Raw genomic sequence first — 21,900 nt, forward strand, 5'->3', positions numbered from 1 at the left:
TATGCTCGATACTGAAGGAGACCGGAGTGTCCGTCGACCAGCATGTGGATGACAATTCTTCATCAAAGCAACTCCTATTCCTAAAATGTTCACTCTTAGCCACAGCCTGTAAACTGCAATCCTTGAGTCAGGCATTTTTGCTCTCTAATCTGCTCACAAAAAAATTCAACCTATTTTCACTTAGCATAGCAATTAATTCAACCCAGGCTTTATTGAGGAATTTGAAGTGGACGGCCTTGCTCCATCACTCTGCACATCCTTCAGATTGCAAAAATGTACACTCTGTTGTCCACTGTTACTTATCCTGCAAATCAACAGAATTATTGAATCGCTGAACTTATATCAATACTATTTTAAAAAGATCAACATTTGCTTTCACTCATCTGAAAACTGCTGCCCGTGTGCAAGTCATCTCCCCTCTTGATTTTGGCAATGTTACTCCTGCTAGGGTAATTATTCCTCACATGCACCTATCAAGAATCGTCAACTGCAAGACTTTTGTCGTCAACCCGAAAAACTGAAGACACCCCCTCTTCAAGGAACTGCATTGGCTGCCCATCGAGGTGAGTCTACAATGTAAGGTATGCTGCCTTGTTTATAAAGCCATCCATTTAAACAGACCTGTTTATTTGGAGACCCTGCTAAACATCTCAAGGGGGCAAGGAGAATATCATGAGCAAAAACGTCCTAGTCCGAGAAGCACCTTCACTCAAGCACTGAATCAGTTCTTCTCTGGACCAACAATTCATTTCAACAAGACTTTAGAACTGCACACACACTACTATTTTCACTGATCATGGCAATCACCTTTCTGAAGTGTTTCGTGGTTTGCCCTTTGTATTTCTGTATATTTCCTATTCTTTGTAAAATATGCTAATACTTTTGGTGCAGAAGTACTACAGAAAAGAATGAAGTTAAAAAATAAGTATTACATGTCAGTTTCTGGGAGTATTTAGGAGAAGGGTATAACTTGGAATCTAGTGAAATGTGCAATAGGTTGTTCTTCATGTCTCTACTATGACTGGTGGTCTTTGCTTCTTCACATGGCCTTTCCTTTTATTCTACCTTACAAAAATCACACTCACCTCGTGAGCTACACATCTCCTCAACTAGATCTACATAGAACACAGAAAGTTATAGGTAGGGAGGGATGGGGAAATAGTAGCGTATAGAGACAGGGAGTAAAGGAAGACAGGGAGAATTGGAAAGAGAACTGGGAACAAGGCAAGGGGTGCTCTCGAATAGTAGAGAAGAAAAAGAAGACAAGAGTGCAAAAGTGAAAAAAAAGAGCAAAAAACTAGGTAAGAAGGCTAAAGATAAGGGGCAAAACAAATAATATAGTAAAACATATATACACCACACACACACACAAGGAGTGAATTAAACGTGTACACAGAAATATAGAGAAGCAGAAGAAACAAGCATTTGCAATGAAATGGGTCTTGCGTTAGATTTATTAGCGTTGTAAATTCCAAACTGGACTTTTTCTTGCCCCACAAACTGAAAATAAAAAATAAAACAATTGACATAAGCAAGCCGATTCAAAGCTCCACCGTAAGCACATAGAGAGAGACAAAAGGAAAAAGACGCTTGCAGTCAAAGTTATTGACAAAAGTGCAATTAGCCATGTAACAGGGTCGATGGCCAAGGAGGTAACAGAACTGCCCTAAGGAGGGACTAACATAAAGCAGTTACCAACGAAAACAAATTACTTTTGAAAGGCAAGCCCATGAACGAATGGTAGTGAGGGTTGTGTGATGGGTGTGTGGTGGGCGTGGTTAAAAGCTCAGATACATACCAACATGTGGGAAAAGCAGCGCTTGTGCACTGCTATGCTCGATCCAAAAAAGATTAAATGAGAAGGAACCGAGGAAAGATCACATTATAGGGAAGAGGAAGAAATATAGGAGTGCAGGTGAGTGAGAGAAAGAAGGAAAATGGAAAAAAAGAGAAAGAGGTGTATCAGGGAAATACATGTATGGAAAGAAACATAGGAAACAGGGGGACAAAAAGTGAGAGACAGAAGGGTGGCCATGACAGAGAGAGTGGGGATGAGAGACAAAAGGGTGGCATAAAGGAAAAAATAAGTGAAATGGAAAGACAGAGCGAGAGGAAGAGGTATTCAAGTGGTTGTTACAGCATGTTACGTTTCAACTATAATTGCTGATACAAAGTACGTGCATAATTATTCACTGATTTCTAAACAATAACTTGTTGGAGGAAAAGCCACGCCCCTCAAAGTGTGTTTTTTCAAATCCTATCAAGTTTTGAACTAAGTTACTGACTCAAAGTGATTTAAAATGTATAATTTACCATAAATGTTCCCAAACAATCCAAACGGCTTCTTTGAACTCATACTCATTATCTGTCAAGTGTAGACTATGGTTATTGCACACGTGACTTGAAGTGCACAATTTAGTACTGATTTTTTAACAATATCCTTGGAAAAGAACCCAAACATCCCGCTATGAAGAGTCATTAAAGTCCTAATGGTTCCTGCCCAATGCTATTGGCCCCACGTACTTCTCAACAAGCAAATTAATTAATTATCCCAGTACAGGTGCTGTAGCCCAGGGTAGAAGTGTTTGCCTCGACTTCAGGAAATCCCCCCATAACCCTCCACCACTCCTACCAATTGCTTTGTTTCCATTTCCAGTAGCATGCTCCTGTGCTTTAAACAGACGTTCTGCAGAACAGTAGGGCTCTGATCAGGCCCCACGTGTGCATGTCTATCCAAGCGAGATTACATACCTAAAAGGTTTGAATATACGGGTCAATGCACTGCTGTGTGTGGCACAGTTGTTGCATGTCGAATAGAGGAGGGTTTCTATTTTTCCAGGATAATTGACCCCTTTCATCAGCCAAATAGAAAGCAACATGCAGGCATCAGCAAAATGACACAGATGCCAGTCTAGAGTAATAAATTAGTCTTGAGCCACAAGGGAGTAGCCAGAAAATTAAAATACCCCTCGTTTTGAACCAAAACTCTATGGCACCAAGCAAGTGAAGCAAGTCATCGCGGCCCTCACCAGAAGCGCTCTCTTGTCTACTCCATCCAACCATCTATCCATTCATCCTTTCATCTTTCTATCCACCAACTGATATCCACCATTTCAGCTTTACATTCTGTCATCCATTCATTCTTCCATCCATCAGTCTTTCATCAATCTGTTCATCCATCCATACATCTGCCCGCCCATCCAGAGCCAAACCTACCAATCCATCTCAAAACCTTTGCATCATACCCATCCATTCATCCATCATTTCACTTATCCATCCCTCAATTAATCCTTTCAGTCTTCCTTCCCCTCTGTCACTCATCTATCCATTGTTTCACTCATCCACCCACCCACCCTTTCAGATTATCCAATCATCCATCTATCTCTTTCACTCATACATCCATCCTGTTGAGCCAGCCTGCATCACTGCTACTCACTGCCAATGCCTTGAGGAAGGGCCTTGCCATAGCTCTTTTCAATGGAGATGGAGCTAGTATTCTCAGCCAGTCCACAGGCCTGAACTGGGCCACTGTAGACTCCCACAAGGACAAATCTCCTACCACTCCAACATGACTTGTTTCTGTTTGTCTGAGGAAGATCATCTCTTGTACAGGCCCTGTTCTGCTTGCTTCTGGCCTAAAGGGGACACACCTATGTTCCCTGCCTCATTGTTCAGTTCTCCTTCCAAAATCTATCCAGTTTTTACTCACGTCTTTAAGTAATTTCAGCAAATGCCCTGTCTTTACTCAACAAGCTCTGGCAAAGCCAATAGGTATGGTTTTTAATGGGCATTCACACAGCTATTGGCTTTGCTAATGGGTGTGGATGAGCGGGTGGCAACGAGAACACAGGCAAAAAAATTCAAAGACTACCACCCATGCATGCAGGCAGTGGAGCTCACCTTTGAATTCTCTTTTCATATTTTATCATTAACTTACTGTTCGGAGAAGGACAATGGCCCTTTAGAACTGTAAACGGATAATGAAGTAACGGTAAAACCAAAAGAGATGACTGCCTTGTTGTGAATCATGGGTTCTGGGTCCTAGGTCTGCAGGGTTTGGGTTCCCAACCCGCAGATGAAAGGACTTATTTCAGTGATCCATCGCCAAGGATCAAAGTCCAGTAAGTGCAACCCGGAACAATGAGCATACTCACAGGCATGGTTTTCTGAGTTAGTAACAGTCCCATAAAGGGTTCAGGATACAGTGGTAACTCAAACCCAATTTCATTCTTAATATAGCACACTCATGCACTGCAATAAGAAAGACTGTATTATTTCAATAGTTTAATTATGTTGCTTAGAGCATGAATAATAACCACACCTAATATATTTAAAACAGCGCGTATGCATGTTGCTAGCTGTGAAAATGAAATAAAAACAGTTCTAACATGTTTAGACTGTTCCTAGCCGCCTTCCACAATAACACTCCTTCTAAGTGTTACACTTTGAGAGCATGGAATAGTCAACTTGCCTCTAGAGTTTCCTGGGGTCCTGTGCACTGCATACCTATTCACAGCAGATGAGCTGTGCTTATCAGACTTCAACCAGGAAGAGAGCGTGCCTTTTAGAGGTAAAACACAAAAAACTGCTGGGCTCAGCTTCTCTCATCACTGGATCGACTCTTGACATGAGAGCAGATGCTCTGGCATGTTGGCAGGATGTCTAGTGAAAGGCCTCGACAACTCAATAGTCAATTCCAGAGGTTAATATAGGACACTGACCATTGCCTTTTAGCCTGCATTGCAAAATCAAGTGGGGATATTCCAAAATCTGAGATGTAACCAGTCTAAACCAGCAAGATGAAAAAACGTTAACTCAGACTACATGTTTATCTTTCTTGTCTACTGGTAAACCTTGAGACGCACATTTCAAGTATTTTCTGTCAGATTTGTGTCACCAATGTTATAACAAATCAGTGGTTAGATGAAAATGACACTTTTACAAGTTCTGCAAAATATAATGACATGATGAATGTGGCAGGCAGTCTAACTTAACGTGTTAAAAATTGAGCCTGATTTGGAAGCTCATGACGACCTGTAACACCAGTTCCTGCATGGATGCATCACACTTGAAAGGCAATGAAAACACAAATGGCCGGGCGCCAGAGTGTGGGGACCTGCCTGGCCCTCACAAAAAAAAAACAACATTAAAAAAAAACATACGTTTACCAAGAGCACAGGCACTGAAGCACACCTGGAGTTAGCAGATGCAAAGACAACATCAGGAACACAAATAAATGCTTACACTATTGGGACTAAAGACTGAAGCTGGTGAATTTTCCAAACTAAAGTCAAGGTCTAGAAGAAACAAAGCACACGTCTTAAGTCCTTCTTTCTTGTGTTCGTTTTGTATGATAGACTTCTTTATTTTCTGTTGTAAATTCAACTCCAACGAAAATGTCACTTTCACTTCAGCCCACTTCCACTTTAGCCAACACGTGATTTCGTCAGGGATGTAACCCAATGACTTCCTCAGGGCTTAGCGATATAATGATTTGAATGCTTCCTGCTGTGCTTAAGTGTCATGGGTTCGTTAACTTGACTTTCCAAATTTCGTGATCGTGTCCCATGTAGCTACTCATATCCACATTGCTCCGTACCATCTTCAACATCTCGTATCACTCGAATACTCTGATGCTGTCCTTTAACGTTATTCTCTGTTCTCACGTGAGTACGCTTCAAATTATCCCATGCTTAAAATCTTGGCTTAGAGGAAAGTAGTCAAAACCTGATCAATTTACAACAAAGCTAAATAAGCTAAATTATAGCCAGCATTATCAATCCTGAAAAAACGTTAGTGACAGTCAATTACACACTAACCTACTGATGGAAACGTTAGAAGAATGATAAAGTATCAGAGAAAAGAGTTTGCTATTTGGGGTGGTCTGTACACAAATGTTATATGTCTTTCCTAAATGGTTATGTTCCCGTAGCAGATATGACTTGAAGAAATTCAAGGAACAGAGTGACTTTTTTTCTCCCTTGCTGACCTAAGAACACATCAGAAAGTAATAGGAAGCTATCAGTGCTCATGTCATCTCCACCCATAAGGCACAAAACTAGAAATGTGAAGAAAATTAAAAACGAAATTCTAGAATTTGATTTAAAAAAAAAGGACTGGCCAACAGGAAACGACACACCCTGGCAAAATGTAAAGATATAATTGTGATAAAATACTCAGTTGAAGATAATGTCAAGAGTTTTAGACAAAGAGAAAATAAATAGGCTGCGTGATGTTTTCTGGACACCAGGACTTTTGAGAAATTCCTTTTAGATTGACAACTAACATCTCCTCCACATGCTGACTGAAAACTCATGAACTTATCATTAAAAGAAATAATCAAAATAATTATTCAGTAAAAGGCACCAATGCCAAGCATGGTAAAAAAAAGGTTTACCTCGGATTTTGCACTTTCTTGGAGTAAACAAGCATCGGCAAAGCTAATAGGTTTCCTCTATGCAGAGCTCTATTGGCTTTGTCAATGTTTTTTAGACATGTTGCAGAGCAACGCGACCTGCTATGCAACATGGCTTAAAGTAAATTTTTAAAAAGCTCTATGATGCGACCAGCGTTGGCCATGTCATTGTGTTTTTGTTTCTTTAAGCCATGCTGCACATCAGCCCATGCTGCTGTGTGATATGTCTAAAAAAGCACGGGGGCAAGTAACACAAGAGAGGTGTGAGGGAGAGTGTAGCAACAATGGACAGCAGAAAGAGAGCAGGAGAAAGCAAGCATTGGCAAAGCTAATAGGTTTACCCTATGAATGCTCTGTTGGCTTTGTCAAAGTTTTTTAGACAAGTGGCAGAGCAGAGTGAGTGATTTTTTTCTCTTTAAGTCATGTTGCCCAGCAGCCCGTGCTGCTGTGCATAAGTCTAAAAAAGTGTGGTGGGGCAACAGCACGAGGGAGGTGTGATGGAGAGGGCGGCAACAATGGATATCAGAAGAGGAGTGGGGGAAAGCAACCAGTGGCAGCTCCTTAATAGGGGGCATTGAAGCATCGCCCCACTCACTGCAAGCAGCCCGCCACATAAATATTACCACATATGTTATTTTAGTTTAATTTATACGACATTCCATTGTTCTTTCCTCTGTGTGGGCGAGGCATAACATTCTGCTTCATTTAGGGGCGTGGTCACTGGTTTTGTCATTGAGCCAAAGTGGGGCAAATACTGAAGTGTGCATGTCCGGTTGCGCAGGTGTCTGGCTGTGTACAGCCTCACATGCGCAGTCCAGACCTCCACTATCTGGACTGTTAGGGAGCCAGGGACTGCACAAACACAGCCCCCAAGATTCCAATGGAGCATCGGGTTAACCTGCTCAGCCAAATCCTGGTGCTGCTCTCATGCTCTTAATAGCATGAGACAAGTGTCTGGATTGGGTGAGGCAATGTCTCTGTTGGCCCGGCATGCACATGGGCAGGTGAATGACTGAAAATGGCCAATCACTGTGTGGCTTTATTTATATGCTACAGAGTGACTAGCCATGTTTCAGTCTGTTGGTGTGCCGGCATTATCTTCCCTCTGCAACAGTTCTCTGGCCGGCAGTCCTGGCATGTTTGTGTGCAGGGGCTGCCCGAAGTGAGGGAATCCTGCACCTTCTGTGAACCGGAATGGTTACTTGGCACCGGGGACCACAAGTACAAAATTTTAAATAAAAGCATGCTATGGACTCTGTATTATGTAAAGCATGGCTCCAACAGACCAGCACACCTAATAAGAAATGGGTCTCAATGTCTCTAAAGTACAATCCAGTGCTAATGCTTGCTCTGAGCAATCTATTTTCCGTCCATTTGAGGGTTGTAATGAGTGACACCTGGCAAGTGATATATTGATTACTGCTCGGACGGAAAACAGAAGTTGTTAAGATAACCATGGGCGGCTACTCCGCTATGGCAGAGGAGCGTTGCGTTCCCCCCTCCCCCAAAAGCAGCAAACCTTTTACAACGAAAGCTAAACTATGTTTATTATCCTATGTTAATTATTATTATTATTATTAGTTATTATGTTAATTTTATGTTTATTTATTGGCCATGTGGGATGAAGGGGGCAGGGGGTGTGCACTATGCACTTCCCTCAGTGCGCATGTGTGTTTGGCTGGCCATCTCGGGCCGGCCAAACACACATGCACACTGTGCTCTCTCCAGCCCGGCACTGTGTTGCCTGGCTGTAGAGAGTATCCCAGTCTGCCTGGGAGCGCCTTTGCTGGGCGCTCCCACCCAATCCTAACGCTGCTCTGAGCAGTGTCACGATTGGCCTTAGGGCAGTCTAGGAGGAGCAGTGGCACGGTGCATAGGTTTTTTTTTTATTTATTTTTTCTGAATTTGTTTATTTGTTTTTGTCCCTTTCCCTATCCCCCTCGTCTAGCACCCCCGCCCCTTCAAAGCGCAGTGAGCCTCAACTGAATATAACATCAAGGCAAGTTAGGGGTTAGCACCATGTTTTCACACACAAAGGAACGTTGTCTACGGTTCTCATGCTCCTTAACCTCCGTACTCTGGATTTAGGCTCAAACTGGGGTTTGTGTGAAATGACGATTGGAGCTGATTTTTTGCCCTCATATATTTTTTCAAGATAAAATCGTGCGAAATCTGTGCAGTGGAAAACTGAGTTTTCTGGGGTTTGCTGCTTCAAACAGGGTAATCATAGCATTAACCTTTATCCCGAGCTGAGGATCTCAGACTATGGTAGTAATACTGCAGCCCATAAAGATGTAATCCCTGTGGTAGTGGTAATTCCAAGTACAGTGTTACTGCATCTTGTAAAAATATAACCGTATGATATTGGTAATTCCAGTTAAGGTATTACTGCGTCATGTAAAAATACTACTCTAAGTTATTGGTAATTAAATGTTACTATTACTTAATCACTTAAAGCTCATGTACTAAACCCCAGAGTCGATGATATACAATGACTTCGGCCCTGATAGCAAGTGCCCTGGAACGATCATGGATAATCATTGCATGCAATAAAATCTGATTCTCCGTCGAGATGAAACTATTAGTACAATAATTATCGTCTATTACAAGTTTGGCTCTTCAAAACTGGGCATTAAATGAAGATTTTGAGACAGAAAACTTTGCATTTCTAAGGCATTTCTCACTGGTTATATGTACGTTTTGTCGATATGCACCTAGGAAAATTATAGGGATGTCAAATTTATCATACCAGGAACTTTATGGGGTGGTCAACTTCACACAACTTGTGATTCCAGTCATTGAGTTAATAGGGGTTTGCAAAGGGGTTGGTGTTCATAATTTGCCACGAATGATATCTGGACTAGATTAGACCCCTACACCCCACAGCTGCCTGCATTGCTCCTGAGTTTCAGACTGGGCGCTGTTCCACTGCATGAATTCTTCAGTTGTTAGACAGCTTTAAGGTGGGTCCCAATTTCATTAAGCTGACCTTCCTCCACTCTGTCACTTTCAAGCTTCATTTGGTGACTGCCTAACCTTTCTTTGGACACATACCACACACACTTACACGTGACTTCCTGCTCACTAGGAGCTTGCCTGTTCACACGCACCACAGCACCCCATGTTCAACTACTAATCTGCACTTAATCTTTCCCTCCACCTTCTGGGCATAGAAGTTTTCAGTGTGTTCTTTCCGCAGTTCCCCAAGTTAGCTATTTACTTTGGGCAATCTGAGCAATCCTTTACTGACTGTTACTCGCGTCTTAAGTAGGCAATTCATAGAACGTGTGGGTCAGAGTTGATGCCGGGGTTTAACATCCCCGATTGGTTCGTGATTGGCACATCATTTTAATGTTGAATGTTTTATTTAAGTATATATGATGTGTTCAATGAACACAAACAAAATTAAATAAAATATTTTGCATTAAAATAATTGTCATGAATGCTTGTGTCCCAAAATGGTGTACTAATTGATTTACAATTAAATTCACCTTTCAAACATTCAAAATGAAAATTGGTCTGGGGCCCTCGCTGGGCACGTGCAGAGATCTTTGCTCTTTCTTAGTAGTATTTATTTTCTGTTTCCTTATTGATGTTCAAGCAAATTCTTTATCAGAATGTTGTTTTAAAAGCTACCATTTGGCCTTCTAGTTTTCAAAACTGCCTGAATATATTATGGAGGTTGTGCTCAGTCGATTCCTCACTAAACTCAAACTTGTCGCCAACTTTACAGCCCACTACTTTCACAAGTCACCAGCTGCCACTGAAGGCAACACGAGGCAAGCGCAGGGAGGGAGCAGTAACAACGGGCAGCGGGAGGAAGGATGGGGGGCACGCAACATGTGTGAGGAACAAGGGAGGGAAACAAACTGTAGAATGGCATGAGTGTTTGGCAGGAAAATAAAAGTTAAGTACTTGAAGGAGTGTGCCACCAGTAAAAGCATACTGGCTGCAAACAGAAAGCTGTACTAAGTCCATTCTCCATGGCAGGGACAAATACTGAAGCCCCAGCAGGAAACATGAGGAGCTGACTGCAGTGCTTGATTTGTAAATAAAAATGTGCCAGTGCACAAAGCTCTCCTCTGAAACACGAGGCTGCTGCATTTAAATGTGCGAATCATCTGGGTTCTCTTTAATCAATTTACAGCCACTCCCTGCCCCTTCAGCTCACTCTTGCAGCTTTCTCCCTTTGTGAATCTTTTTCATTTTTCTCCTCCTCTGTCTTTCCCATTTGTGTCTTTTGCTCGCAGTAAATGACTGGTGCAGAAAACTAAGTGCTGGCCCTCAAAAATAAGTGCTGGTGCTTCGCATTGGAAACCAACAGCTTAAATTAAGCACTGGCTGACTGCTGACCAAAAAGAAGCAAGTAAACAAGAGTGATGTGGAAACCAATCAATGGTAAGTAATAGGCAGGCTCTAAGTCAGTTTTAAGTTTTTGTTTTTTTTATTAACAAAAGATTTCACTGATAGCGCATTTACTATCTCAGGAAAAATCTAAAAATGACGCAGACTTGAACAATGTTGAATTATTTTAAAATGTGATTATCATGGTGAAACCCAAACCAGATGAGTAACTCACTAAACCAGTAAAACTACCATTCATTGCAAATCAATGCCACATGAGTTATGTCTTACGTGTAATTTTGTATCATGGATGGCATGGATACAGCCAGCTAGAAAAGAGAATGAGAGAAACAGTCTGCTATTGTGACTGAAATGCTACACTCCTATATGGTATATCTGTGCTGGAGTGTGTAAACTATTCTGTTTAAAGTGTACTGTTGGATGTTGAGTTTTTGTCATGTTATTAGAGATGTATGCTGTTGTAAGCACAGTGGTACCCTATTAAATGTCATACATGTGATTTGCTGGATATGTGTGCAATGGTGTGTCCATACCCGGAATGGTTCTGAGATAATATGACTATAGATGGAGACCAAACAAGCAAGGATTTCCATAAAGGTCGAGGTGATGGAAAAGGCAGCAACTGCACAAGGAGATCAACCTTTAGAAAACATTTAGCGGAGGCCATTAACAGCTGGAGAAAGGTGGGAGGCAGAAACTGCTGCAAAAAAAAGGGGCAGAGGGCATCAGATTTGCTGGTGAAAAGATTTGTTGGAAAAAGAGAGGTTTATGACATCCTGCGAAGAAAGGAGGGTGGGAACTGCCTGAAAGTCAGGCATCAACTTCTCTGTTCACGTCCTGTGGACTATTTGCCCTGCTGCCATCTCTTGGAAGAATATTTTCCCTATGGCGCCGTCTTAGTGTTCCCTGTGCTTTGCACTGATGCCAAGAGAACTGTACTTGATTATGGAAGCATGTATTTTGGCTGTACTTATGCGATTTGGCAAACTCCAGTTATTAAACAAAACATACAGAAAACTCAGGGATGGCGTCGTGCATTACATATGTACAATATAACTAAATCACATAATGTGGATGTAAATATACTTTAGGTGAGCCTTGCTCGAGAGTTAACCTCAGCATCGGTAAAGCACTCTTCTTAATCTGCTCCTTCTGTCTGGGGTGCACTTTAAATGGCCTCCAATAAACAAATTATTGAGGTGTAGCCCGTTCTTTGGACTGGTTTGCCCACTGCCCTCTATATTTGGAACATGCCACTGTCCGTCATAGCAAGGAGAATGTCCCTTCTATTGCTAGGGTCTTGGAACAAAAATCAGCCCTGGCAAAAAATGTTCAAACTAGACCCGCGCTGCACGGACCACTTACAGTAGGTTAGAGATGTTATCAGTGAAAGACAGTGTTGAAAAAATGTCTCAGTGCAAATTACGGCGCAAAGATTCAAAATTACTGGTTAAACGCTTTCATTACTGGTCATCCAGCAGGGAGACAACCCCACTGCCATCAGCACACCATGAAAAATCACAGTGCCAGGATTCGGCGCTGTCCATTAGCCACAAGAGTCAAATGTTACATAGTCTTCCCTTGAACTACGGAATAGTCTATTCATTGACCCAATGACCCCTAAACGAAGTACGTGCATCGCTCCACAGCTGTCCACCCCTCGATTTGGCCCTTGTACTTGGAATCCGTTCTACAGTTCGCTCCTCCTCCGTTGAATATACCCTGCTATGACCGCCGCCCCCCTCGATAATGCATAGCGTGTCCAACATCCCGCAGCTGGTCCTCTGCAAGTGCCATAATCCCTTCGCCGTCTATTACAAGGGCTCTTACACGTCTCGGACTCTCCAAGAACCTTCCCTCCCCACGTAATTAATACTGGGAGTTGAGCGGACGCAGTAATTCCCCCACAGTGCACCGCGCCGCCTCCTGGCAGGTAAACAAGGCGATGGACTCTGAAACAACCCATGTAAATACTCACGATAAATGTCATGGCTGTGCTCCTTCACGCGTGTCACTGACAGTCAGCACCTATCCAGGTGCCCCGCCTGGTCAGTGCAGTTGCTCTCCGAAGGGAAAGGAGAGGGGTCAGGTTGAGTCGCGATACAAAGGGTCGAACAACTTCGGCAACTTCCGGAATTCCTCGGAACACTGGCTCACCGTGGTCCGACGGTGTTCGTAGCATCTCGGTGAAGTGGGCGGGACCGAATGGAGACGATTGACAATGTTCGGAAAGGGTCGGAGGCGGGAGTCATGTACGTAGAGCATAGGCATTAGAACAAAGCATTATGGTAAATGCCAGAACGCTAAACGTGTTGCTATATTTTTCATACATGCAGAGGCGGTCTTTGCTCCAGTAGCGCAGTGGGAGGAAAGAAATGTTTCACTCTCGCTACTGGTAGTGAATGAAATGAGGCAGCAGCCCCTTTTCACGTCAGTCCTTGCTGGCTACATCAAAGCAGCGGCTTTCCTTTGAGTGCATATCTATCTCCGCAAGCTCACTTTAATCACTCATAACTTTGCTTCTTCAGATGAGTCCAAGTTTGTTGGGAAGGAGTCTGGGTGTTGATGTGTGGCAGCTGGGGTGAGAGGTAGATGGGTTGATAAAGTACTACAATCGGGGACCGCAGCACATTAAAAGCGATTTATTTAAAGCACTTTGAAGGGACCACTGGAGCCAAGTTAGGGTGCATTGCTGTTTCTATGACCATTATGCAGACAATTGCTTTCGCCCCCCTCTGAAGATTGGCACCCTGGGCCCGGGCCCACTCGCCCATGCCAAAAGGTGGCCATGCATGCATGCCAACATGATGAGAGGGAGAGGATCTGGCGTAGCCACCAGAGCGATTATGGGGCTGGGGGACCAGGTTCGAGTCTCGGCGATGTCTTAACATCCTGTGATTCTGGGCAAATAACTTAACCACCCTGTGCCTACCACAAAAATGAATGTGTCCTTGTGTAATGTAACTGGTGCTCAAGTAAAGCACTCCAATAGCTTCGGGTCATGTTTCTGCTATATAAAACCGCACATAAAAAAATGACACTAGAAAGAGGGAAATTGTGAACAAATATTCCAGGGAATTATTTTTCCCATTGGCGTACATTGAGGCAAGGGCAATTTTAGATGAGAGACAGATAAAAACAAGCTATTCTTGGCTTCGAAAATCATGAGTTTCCAGTCTGACTCTGGTTTGTTGGCATGTATCATTTTTGGTTCTAAACATGTATTTGCCTTTCGGTAAAGAAAAGAGAAAAGCTTATAATACAACTCAGTAACCTTACCCTGGAATGTTCACTGTCTCTAAGTTTTAAAACTCTGCAAATTGCGAAATTAAAGCAAAACTACTCGTACTTTCAATGGAGAACTATTTTGCTATTCTTGCTCAGCCTCTTGGTGTGTGTTGACTGAGGTGGCTATAATTGCTATTTCTTTTAGTCCCCAAAGCTAGCACATTTTAATGTTGCTATATGTGACATTTTCTGGTTTAGTGTTTTTCTGTGAGACATTGTAAGCATTTATTGCAGAAAAAACAAAGCAGTTGTATTCATTTCGTGAGATAAATTTAAAAAATTGACCTTTTTGCACATTACAATGTCTAGAAAGGCCTTAACAACGCCACAGTGCTGTGGCCAAAGTTGTTAGTGATATAAGACACAGTACATTGGCAGCTGTGTCATGAAATTACGAATTCACGAAAATGATTGATTGAAGTTGGTATTTACAAACGAGTATGGGCATGTATTGAAGAACATTTCCTATCCGCAGGGAAACAAATATCAACTGCTTTAAACTGTTTTAACTGACCTTTGTAAGAGAGTTAAGATATCAGTGATGACTATTGTAGTGAACTAGTGCAGTATGAGGCCATTGCAGGAAACACATAATGCATCACCCCATGAGGAGACAATAGGAGACAGCTACTTTTAATGTTACTGTGTAACAGCTTTGATTAAGTAAACAATTTAGCCGGCCCAAGCAGAGATCTCCATAGCAACCCACCTCTCCTGGACCTGCCTCACACTGGCTGCTGAATCAAGACTGGTGCAGTGTTTTGTCACACATAGGAGCTAGCTTCAATATAATGTCTGGCAATAGCATTTTAGTGCAGTGATGCCGACAGCAGCATTAAAATGCATTATAGTAACTCATGTTGCATGCTGCTTGGGAGGGCTGAGTTTCTTGTCGGCGTATATTGCTCAATGGGCATGTCATGTTAGCCCTGCCCCATCTGAAGAGGTTGACTGCAGGGTCATAGTGTTGCTATCAGAGGTGCAGCCGGTGATTTCTCAATGGGGAGGGGTCCTTGTCTACCTTGCATCAGCTGCAAGTTACTTAACAGGCCGCCAGCTCATTTGTTTCTGAGCACCTTGGGCCTAGCTTTGTATTTTCTTTAAGACAGTTGAGAGGGGAAGACGGCCCAGAGATACAGGGTAGAAGAGAGACAGAGGGAAGAGTGCATATAAAAGGGTAGAAAGCTATGGATAGTAAGGAAAAGAGCAATGTTTAGAAATACAGGGAATAATGTAAAGTTATAAGGGGTAGATGGAGAGGGGAAAGGAAGCGGAAATGTGCACAGGATATGAGAAAAGGAGGAGAGAAGAGATGGAAGTAAAACAATAGAATAAAATAAGAAGAGGGTACAAAAGGAAGAGTGAAGAGATGCAAGAGTGAGTCGGGTGAGGGTGAAACGTTGAAAGTTGTAAGATACAGAGGTAAATAGAAGACTGGACAGTAGAAATATACAAAAAAAGTATGTAGAGATATGTAGAGAATTGCAAAAATTGTTAGAAAAGCCTAAAGGTAGATTGGAGAGTGGGCAAGATTATAAGGTATTGAGTAGCAACACGCAGAGGTACCATTGAGGATGGGGACAGTATGAAAGAGAGGAGAAGGAAGGGGAATAAAAACGGAATGCAATGATGCAATAGAATATGGAAACGTGAAGGGCGAGATCCAGTGCAGAATAGGAACGTCACTAGAGAATGTATTGAATAAGGGGTGAGGGAAAGTGGAGAGATACAGGTTAGACTGGAGAGAGTGAAAGGAGCAAATTATGAAGTGCACACGAAGCAAGAAGGATAAAGTGGATCTATTCAAGGAAACATAGAGACGCAGGACGAATAGGGAAGTGTAGGGGAAAGTGAAGCAATAGAGTAGCAGAGGGACGAGAACATCAGAGATGAGGAAATGAAGGAGAGAGAGGGGATCATGTGGAATCTATCAGTGGAGAATCGAGAGGGGAAAGGGAAAGTAGGAAGATATAGGGAGAGAGAAAGGTACAAGGTAGTGTGATATGGAGGAAAACAAATAGGTGAAGGGACTGGAGAATGGAGATGATCAGGGAATGAGTCACAGGTACCGAGGCGTGAAAATGTATTAGTTCGTTCATTGGTGCCAGTACCCCGAGGTGTGCTGGGCTCATTGTACTAGTGGCATAATGGAAAATGATGGGGCCTGGAGTATCTCACATCACTCACATATTCATTGGCCTGCGGCTCAGTTTGGGCTCCCTGACGGATTGGAGACCCTCCTAAAGAGTTGTGGACCCCATGCCCACCCTGTGTTATGTCCCTGTCCCGGATAACTAGAGACATGTGGTACTTTTTTGCTGGACCTCTGTTCTGTCTGCCAGCGATATTTAACAATGTTGCATTTCTGTTTCTTTCTGCTTGGGAAAGCAAACTGTTTTTTCAAGCATTTAACTGTTTTGCATTCCTTGTCATTGCAGATATTTTGCCCGGCATGCAGTGCCATAGCTTAAAAGCTAAGGGGCCCATCTTCAAAACAAGGAACCATGGGGCCAACCACACAATGGAGATGGCGGGGGCCCTCATTATGCCAAATTAATATATTTTTACCTAACTGGATGTGAATTTTATATACTTGTATAATGGCCCTTGGCAGCCTTGCTGCGTCATTAAATGTCTGTGAAACTGTGTGTGGAAATTAAGGATAGTAGTAAAGATTTATGCACTCTGGTACTGCAAACATACACAGTTACCAACACACAAGGAAAAGCATAGGACGATAGAGATGATTTACTATGAAACAAACATCTACAAACTCCTAGAAAAAACACCAGTTAATCAGTAGATCGTACCGGATCCACTCACTGTTTTGGTGGAATGTCTTTGAAGAAATACCTTTTGGAGCTACCCCAATACTTGCTAATCACAAGCACTTTGATGCACTGGAAGATCTCAGGACCTAAACACCACCCAGCCCTCTGGAGCGCTCTTCATTATGACAACCTAATATTAAGAAAGACTGAATGATCACACTCAAACATGTACAGCATACATTTTAGGACATCCTTACTTCTCATCCATCATTCATACTTCTCTTCCATCATCCCTACTTCTCATCCCTCACCCCTGCTTCTTATTCCTACTTCTCATCCATCATCCCTACTTCTCATCCTTCATCCCTATTTCTCTTCCATTATCCCTCCTACTCATCCCTGCTTCTCATCCCTATTTCTCATCCATCATCCCTACTTCTCATCCATCATCCACACTTCTCATCCGTCATCCCTGCTTCTCATTCATCATTCCTACTTCTCATCCATCATCCCTATTTCTCATCTATCATCCCTGCTTTTCATCCCTATTTCTCATTCATCATCCCTGCTTCTCATTCATCATCTCTATTTGTCATCCATCATCCCTATTTCACTTTCATCATCCCTACTTCCCATCCATCATCCCTACGTCTCACTTGTCATCCCTAGTTCTTATCCGTCATCACTACTTCTCATTCCTCATCCCTTAGTCATACCAACACACTTTTAGTGCTGTGAAACACCCCTTCACACTGACTGGTTGGCAAAGGCATTCTATTTGTCTAACCAATGAAAAATACAGCCTTCTCACTGGACGTGCTGGTTGAGGGCAGTGAAGAGGAAATACAACTGGTGTTTGCTTTCAGTGGATCAACGTCTGTGCAGCATTTAATTTAATTTAATAGAAGTAAGTGATGTTCTGGTTACACAAGCCTCTGTGAAAAGCTCTGATGGTTTGGGGAAGACAAGGTGCTTTCCACCTGGGCCATAAATCAACACTTGGAGAGAGGGCTATACAGTTAATCGGGAAAAATTCTGGTTTCAGTTTCATATGTAAAAACTCTGTCCATGGCTTGCTCCTCAAGGTTTTCTAAGGCCCAGCAAGGCCTGAAATATGCAAACTACAATCAAAGAAAAAAAAATCAGCTAAAGCAGTTTCAGACTAAAACATTTTCTTTGTTACCATTGAAACCGAAACCAGAAAAGTTTTCGGATAGACTATTTTACCCTGTCTCCAAGAGGTGATTCTAAACAGTTTTTTTGTAACAATGTTTAACTAAAACCAGACACAGTTTCTGATGACCTGTATACCCCTGTCTCCAAGTGTTGATTTATGGTGCTATCCCAGGATCCAGAGGCTGTGTAAATAGAAAACACTTAAATGAAATGAAATGCTGTACAGCCTCGGATTCACTGCAAGCAAACTGCACAGTGGGCAATGAGAAGGCTGTGTTTTTCTCAGTGGCTAGACCAATAAAATTGAGACCCTCTCTCAACTCTGATTAGTGTGAAGGTCAGAGGCGGCTGCCGCAAATCTCAATGGGAGGGGCAGACGGAGAGGGGACTGAGGCGAGGTGGGAAAACAAAGTAAAAAAAAACAACTTACCTTATCTTCGTCTCCTGCCGCCTCGTGCTTCTCTTCCTACCATGTGGTGTCCCAGCATTCACTGAAACACCAACACAGGCTCCCCAGCAATCCTGGTGCTGCTTACATGCTAAACATAGCATGTAAGCAGCGCCATGATTGGTCTGTGCGGCAGTCACTGAGAAATAGTGCTAAATGCAGAATTACTCTTCTCGTGTAATTCAAGGACAATCTCGCAGAATTTTTAGGTAATTGATCATGATTACGCTACACTGAATTATGTGGGTTATGCCCACTCCTGAAGAAAACAAGGAATTGGTGAATGCTGTGGTGTACCAAAAATTTGTAGTTCTGCACAGTATAACATAACTTATTTATGAGGAACCAATTTTTTGTGAATACTTTGGAGGGGTAAAGGTGAGGTGGTCGTTGGAAAGGAGCCAAATTAGGATTATTTTAATCTGAATTTTTATTTTTTTTGTATAGTTTTTATTGATTATAAGTTGGCGAAATGTACAAAGAGAAACTGGTAAAACGTAAGGATCATGGTGTCTATAACCCTATGCGTAAGTGTTGCACCTTCTGTAAAAGATGCTGATACATGCATTGGCATTTTCTGAGGAAAGGTATTGTTAGGGATAACACGTTTTGAAAATTGAACATGGGCTACTCTAGAGAGGATTGCTACTTGGCACTCAAATATTGTGAGGACATGATCAACAAGAGCTTTGAAAGGGGGATGTGAGGGATTATGTCCTTATGAAGAAACTTTAATGAGTACATCCTACATAAGGAAACCACTATGAAAAAGTAGCTGCATTTATTTTTAAGTCATTGCAACAAAAACGAACATTGGCATAGCAAGTAAGTCTGGGTTTAGTGTGCTTTTGCTGCTTAAGCTTGTTAACACAGGCATTCACAAATTCTATTTACATACATTGCTTGCTCAAATGCCTTTCTTTAGATTAAAGCCTGTCCTACTGGATTGTCAGTGCTGGGAAAATATAAAATATTTGTTCTTTCTGTATGAAATGCATAATGGAGCTAGCCAACTAACAAACAGTGCAATGAGCATACTTATCAGAAATGAATTAGTCCCACAAATATTAAAAAGAAGCATTTCTGGGAAGGTGGAATGATCTATAAACTAACCACTAGCATTTGATGAGAGGCTAATACTTTTCAGGTGGAGCCAAATTCCACTCTATGTATGAGTCATAGAATTGGTAATAGCATGTCTTTGCTGATGGCTGTGATCTCAAAGTATCTTTTGTGCTCTCAGTTGAAAAAAGCAAGAAAAAGCAATATTATTTTTAAATAAAGGGATAACTTTGATAAACAAGCATTGGCAAAGCCAATAGGTCTCGCTTACCCTTGTGCACCAGTGTGGCTGCTGTTCAGCTTTGGTAAAAGTTAGTAGCATATAGAAGAGTGGCATGGAGTGTCATAGAGTGGATTGGAGAAAAGTGGAGGAGAATGTTGTAGATTGGAACGGCAGAGAGTATCATGTATTGGAGACATATTGAGTGGCCTACATTGGAGTAGCAAAGAGTGGAGTGGTGTAGAGTGCATTGGTGTAGAGTATAGTGGCATAGAGGGCTCTGGCATTGAATGCAGTGCCATTTAATTCAGCAGCATACAATGTAATGTCATAGAATGCAGTGGCATGGATTAGAGTGGTGCATAGTAAGAGTGCAGAGTGGGGTGGCGCAGAGTGAGGTGGCACAGATTAGAGTGATGCAGAGTGCAGTGGCAATGAGTGGTGCAGAGCGGAGTGGCATAGAGTTGAGTGAGCAGAGGGGAGTGGCACAGAGTAGAGTTGAATGGCGTAGAGTGAAGAGTAGAGTTGAGTGGTATGGAGTGCAGTGGCACAAAGTAGTATAGAGTAGCATCAAGTGGTTGTTAGAAATGGGGTTTCTGGTTGGTTAGGGTATACACATCAGCCAGGCAGAACCCACCACTCTATTCGGGGTAAGTCAGATACACACCCTAAATTAACCTGTGCTCACCTTCTGGTAGCTTGGCGCAGAGCAGTCAGGCTTAACTTAAGCAATGTGTAAAGTATTTGTGCTCCCCCACACACATCCAGTGAAACACTCCAAAAAGACTCCACACTGGTTAGACAAAATAATGAATATGTATCTATTAAAATCAGGACCAAAACGATACAAAGATCCAATCAATACGTTTTGGAGTTATTACTTTCAATCATTCAAAAAGTGTAATCAAAACAGTGCTTTAGTAAGCTGAGCATTCCCCAGTAGTTTCAGTACCTTTGAGAAGCATAAACGCTGGAGGGACTTGGGGTAATGATCCTTGTGGACTTTGTGCTGTCCTGATGGAGCGAGGTTTATGAAAGAAAAGGGAACTAGTGAAAGGCAAATCCTTGGGTGCCTCTCTTAGGAAAAATACAGTACCACAGTGTTAGCAGTTGAAGTACGCAGTGCTCCTGGCAGCAAGGTTACGGTGCGGGCACGGAGCGTCTTCTTGCCCATGCCGAGTCGATGCTGAGTGCGCCTCGCCTCAAGTAGATACGGCCTCGGCCGCAACAGTGGTAGTTCCTGGTTGCAGAGTTGGTATGCGGGTTGCCGGGTCCTCAGACACTGCCTTGCCCACCAGAATCACGATTCAGCCACCGGCCTGGTGTTGGCTGGGTGAGTGCCACATGGAGCACAGACTGCAAAAGGGGAGGCATAGAGTGAGGCAGGGGTGGTGCTGCTTCTGTGTCATGAAAGCCCAGCCCTGTCGGGCGAGCAGTATTGGGTACATGACAGCTGATGGAGTGAGGAGGTGTCCTGCGGGCTAGACAGGGAACAGGCTGCGGTCACAAGCGTGGTGTTGCTCTCGAGAACTCTGGCAGGGACTAGCTGGCAAACCCCTTGAGTCGCCTTGGAGTAGGCTTTAGGGTTCCTTGCTCTGGGCAGAGGTCAGCAGGCAGCAGGGCAGCTCACGAAGCAGGGCAGCAGGTCCTGGGGACAGTCAGGCAAAGCAAGGTGGCAATCCTTCTGGCAGAGCAGCCGTTACTTCAGCAGAGTTTCTTCTTGATCCAGGAGTGAACTTCTGAGTGGGACAAGAGACCCTGTAATTATACAAGAAAGTGCCTTTGATGTGTGGATGACCACACAAAAATCCTTGTGAAGTGCACACGTCCCCCTTTCAGGCAGGTCTCGGCTCCAGACAGTCAGCAGGAGGTAATCAGCCTCTTTGTGGGAACTCTAGTCCTTACTCTTTGAGGTGTAAGTGTGAGCCCTTCCCAACCTCCTCCCCAGGAAGACCCATCAGAATGTAGATGTGGCTGAGCATCCTCTGCTAAGGGTGTCTGAAGGGAATGCACAAGTGGAGCTGTCGCCTAGCCCGAGCCAGACGTGTATTAGAGATAGGCTGTATGCACACTGGACGAAGAGTGCAGAGAAATGTCCACCTTCTAAAAGTGACATTTCTAAAATAGTAATAATAAATTTGAGTTTACCAGTAAA

The 21,900-nt window shown here is 42.9% G+C and overlaps 1 protein-coding gene and 1 long non-coding RNA gene across 4 annotated transcripts in view; one reads left to right on the plus strand and one right to left on the minus strand.

Moving 5' to 3' along the window:
- LOC138266144 (uncharacterized) overlaps positions 1–12,925 on the minus strand; it is a 149,185-nt gene extending 136,260 nt beyond the window's left edge. For both annotated transcript variants that reach the window (XM_069214581.1, XM_069214580.1), the window contains exon 1: positions 12,759–12,925. In XM_069214581.1, the coding sequence (XP_069070682.1) occupies positions 12,759–12,770 (12 nt within the window). In that variant the 5' untranslated portion in view covers positions 12,771–12,925. The remainder of the gene's footprint in view (positions 1–12,758) is intronic.
- LOC138266146 (uncharacterized) lies at positions 10,673–16,714 on the plus strand. Of its 2 annotated transcripts, none has more exons than XR_011199474.1 (2): positions 10,673–10,813; positions 16,507–16,714. It is a non-coding gene; the product is annotated as an uncharacterized lncRNA (long non-coding RNA). The 2 variants fall into 2 exon arrangements; XR_011199475.1 differs by lacking the exon at positions 10,673–10,813 and adding an exon at positions 12,895–13,032.
- Positions 16,715–21,900: the final 5,186 nt, after the last annotated feature.

This window comes from Pleurodeles waltl, chromosome 11 (genome assembly GCF_031143425.1).
Source record: "Pleurodeles waltl isolate 20211129_DDA chromosome 11, aPleWal1.hap1.20221129, whole genome shotgun sequence".
NCBI classification, from domain to species: domain Eukaryota; kingdom Metazoa; phylum Chordata; class Amphibia; order Caudata; family Salamandridae; genus Pleurodeles; species Pleurodeles waltl.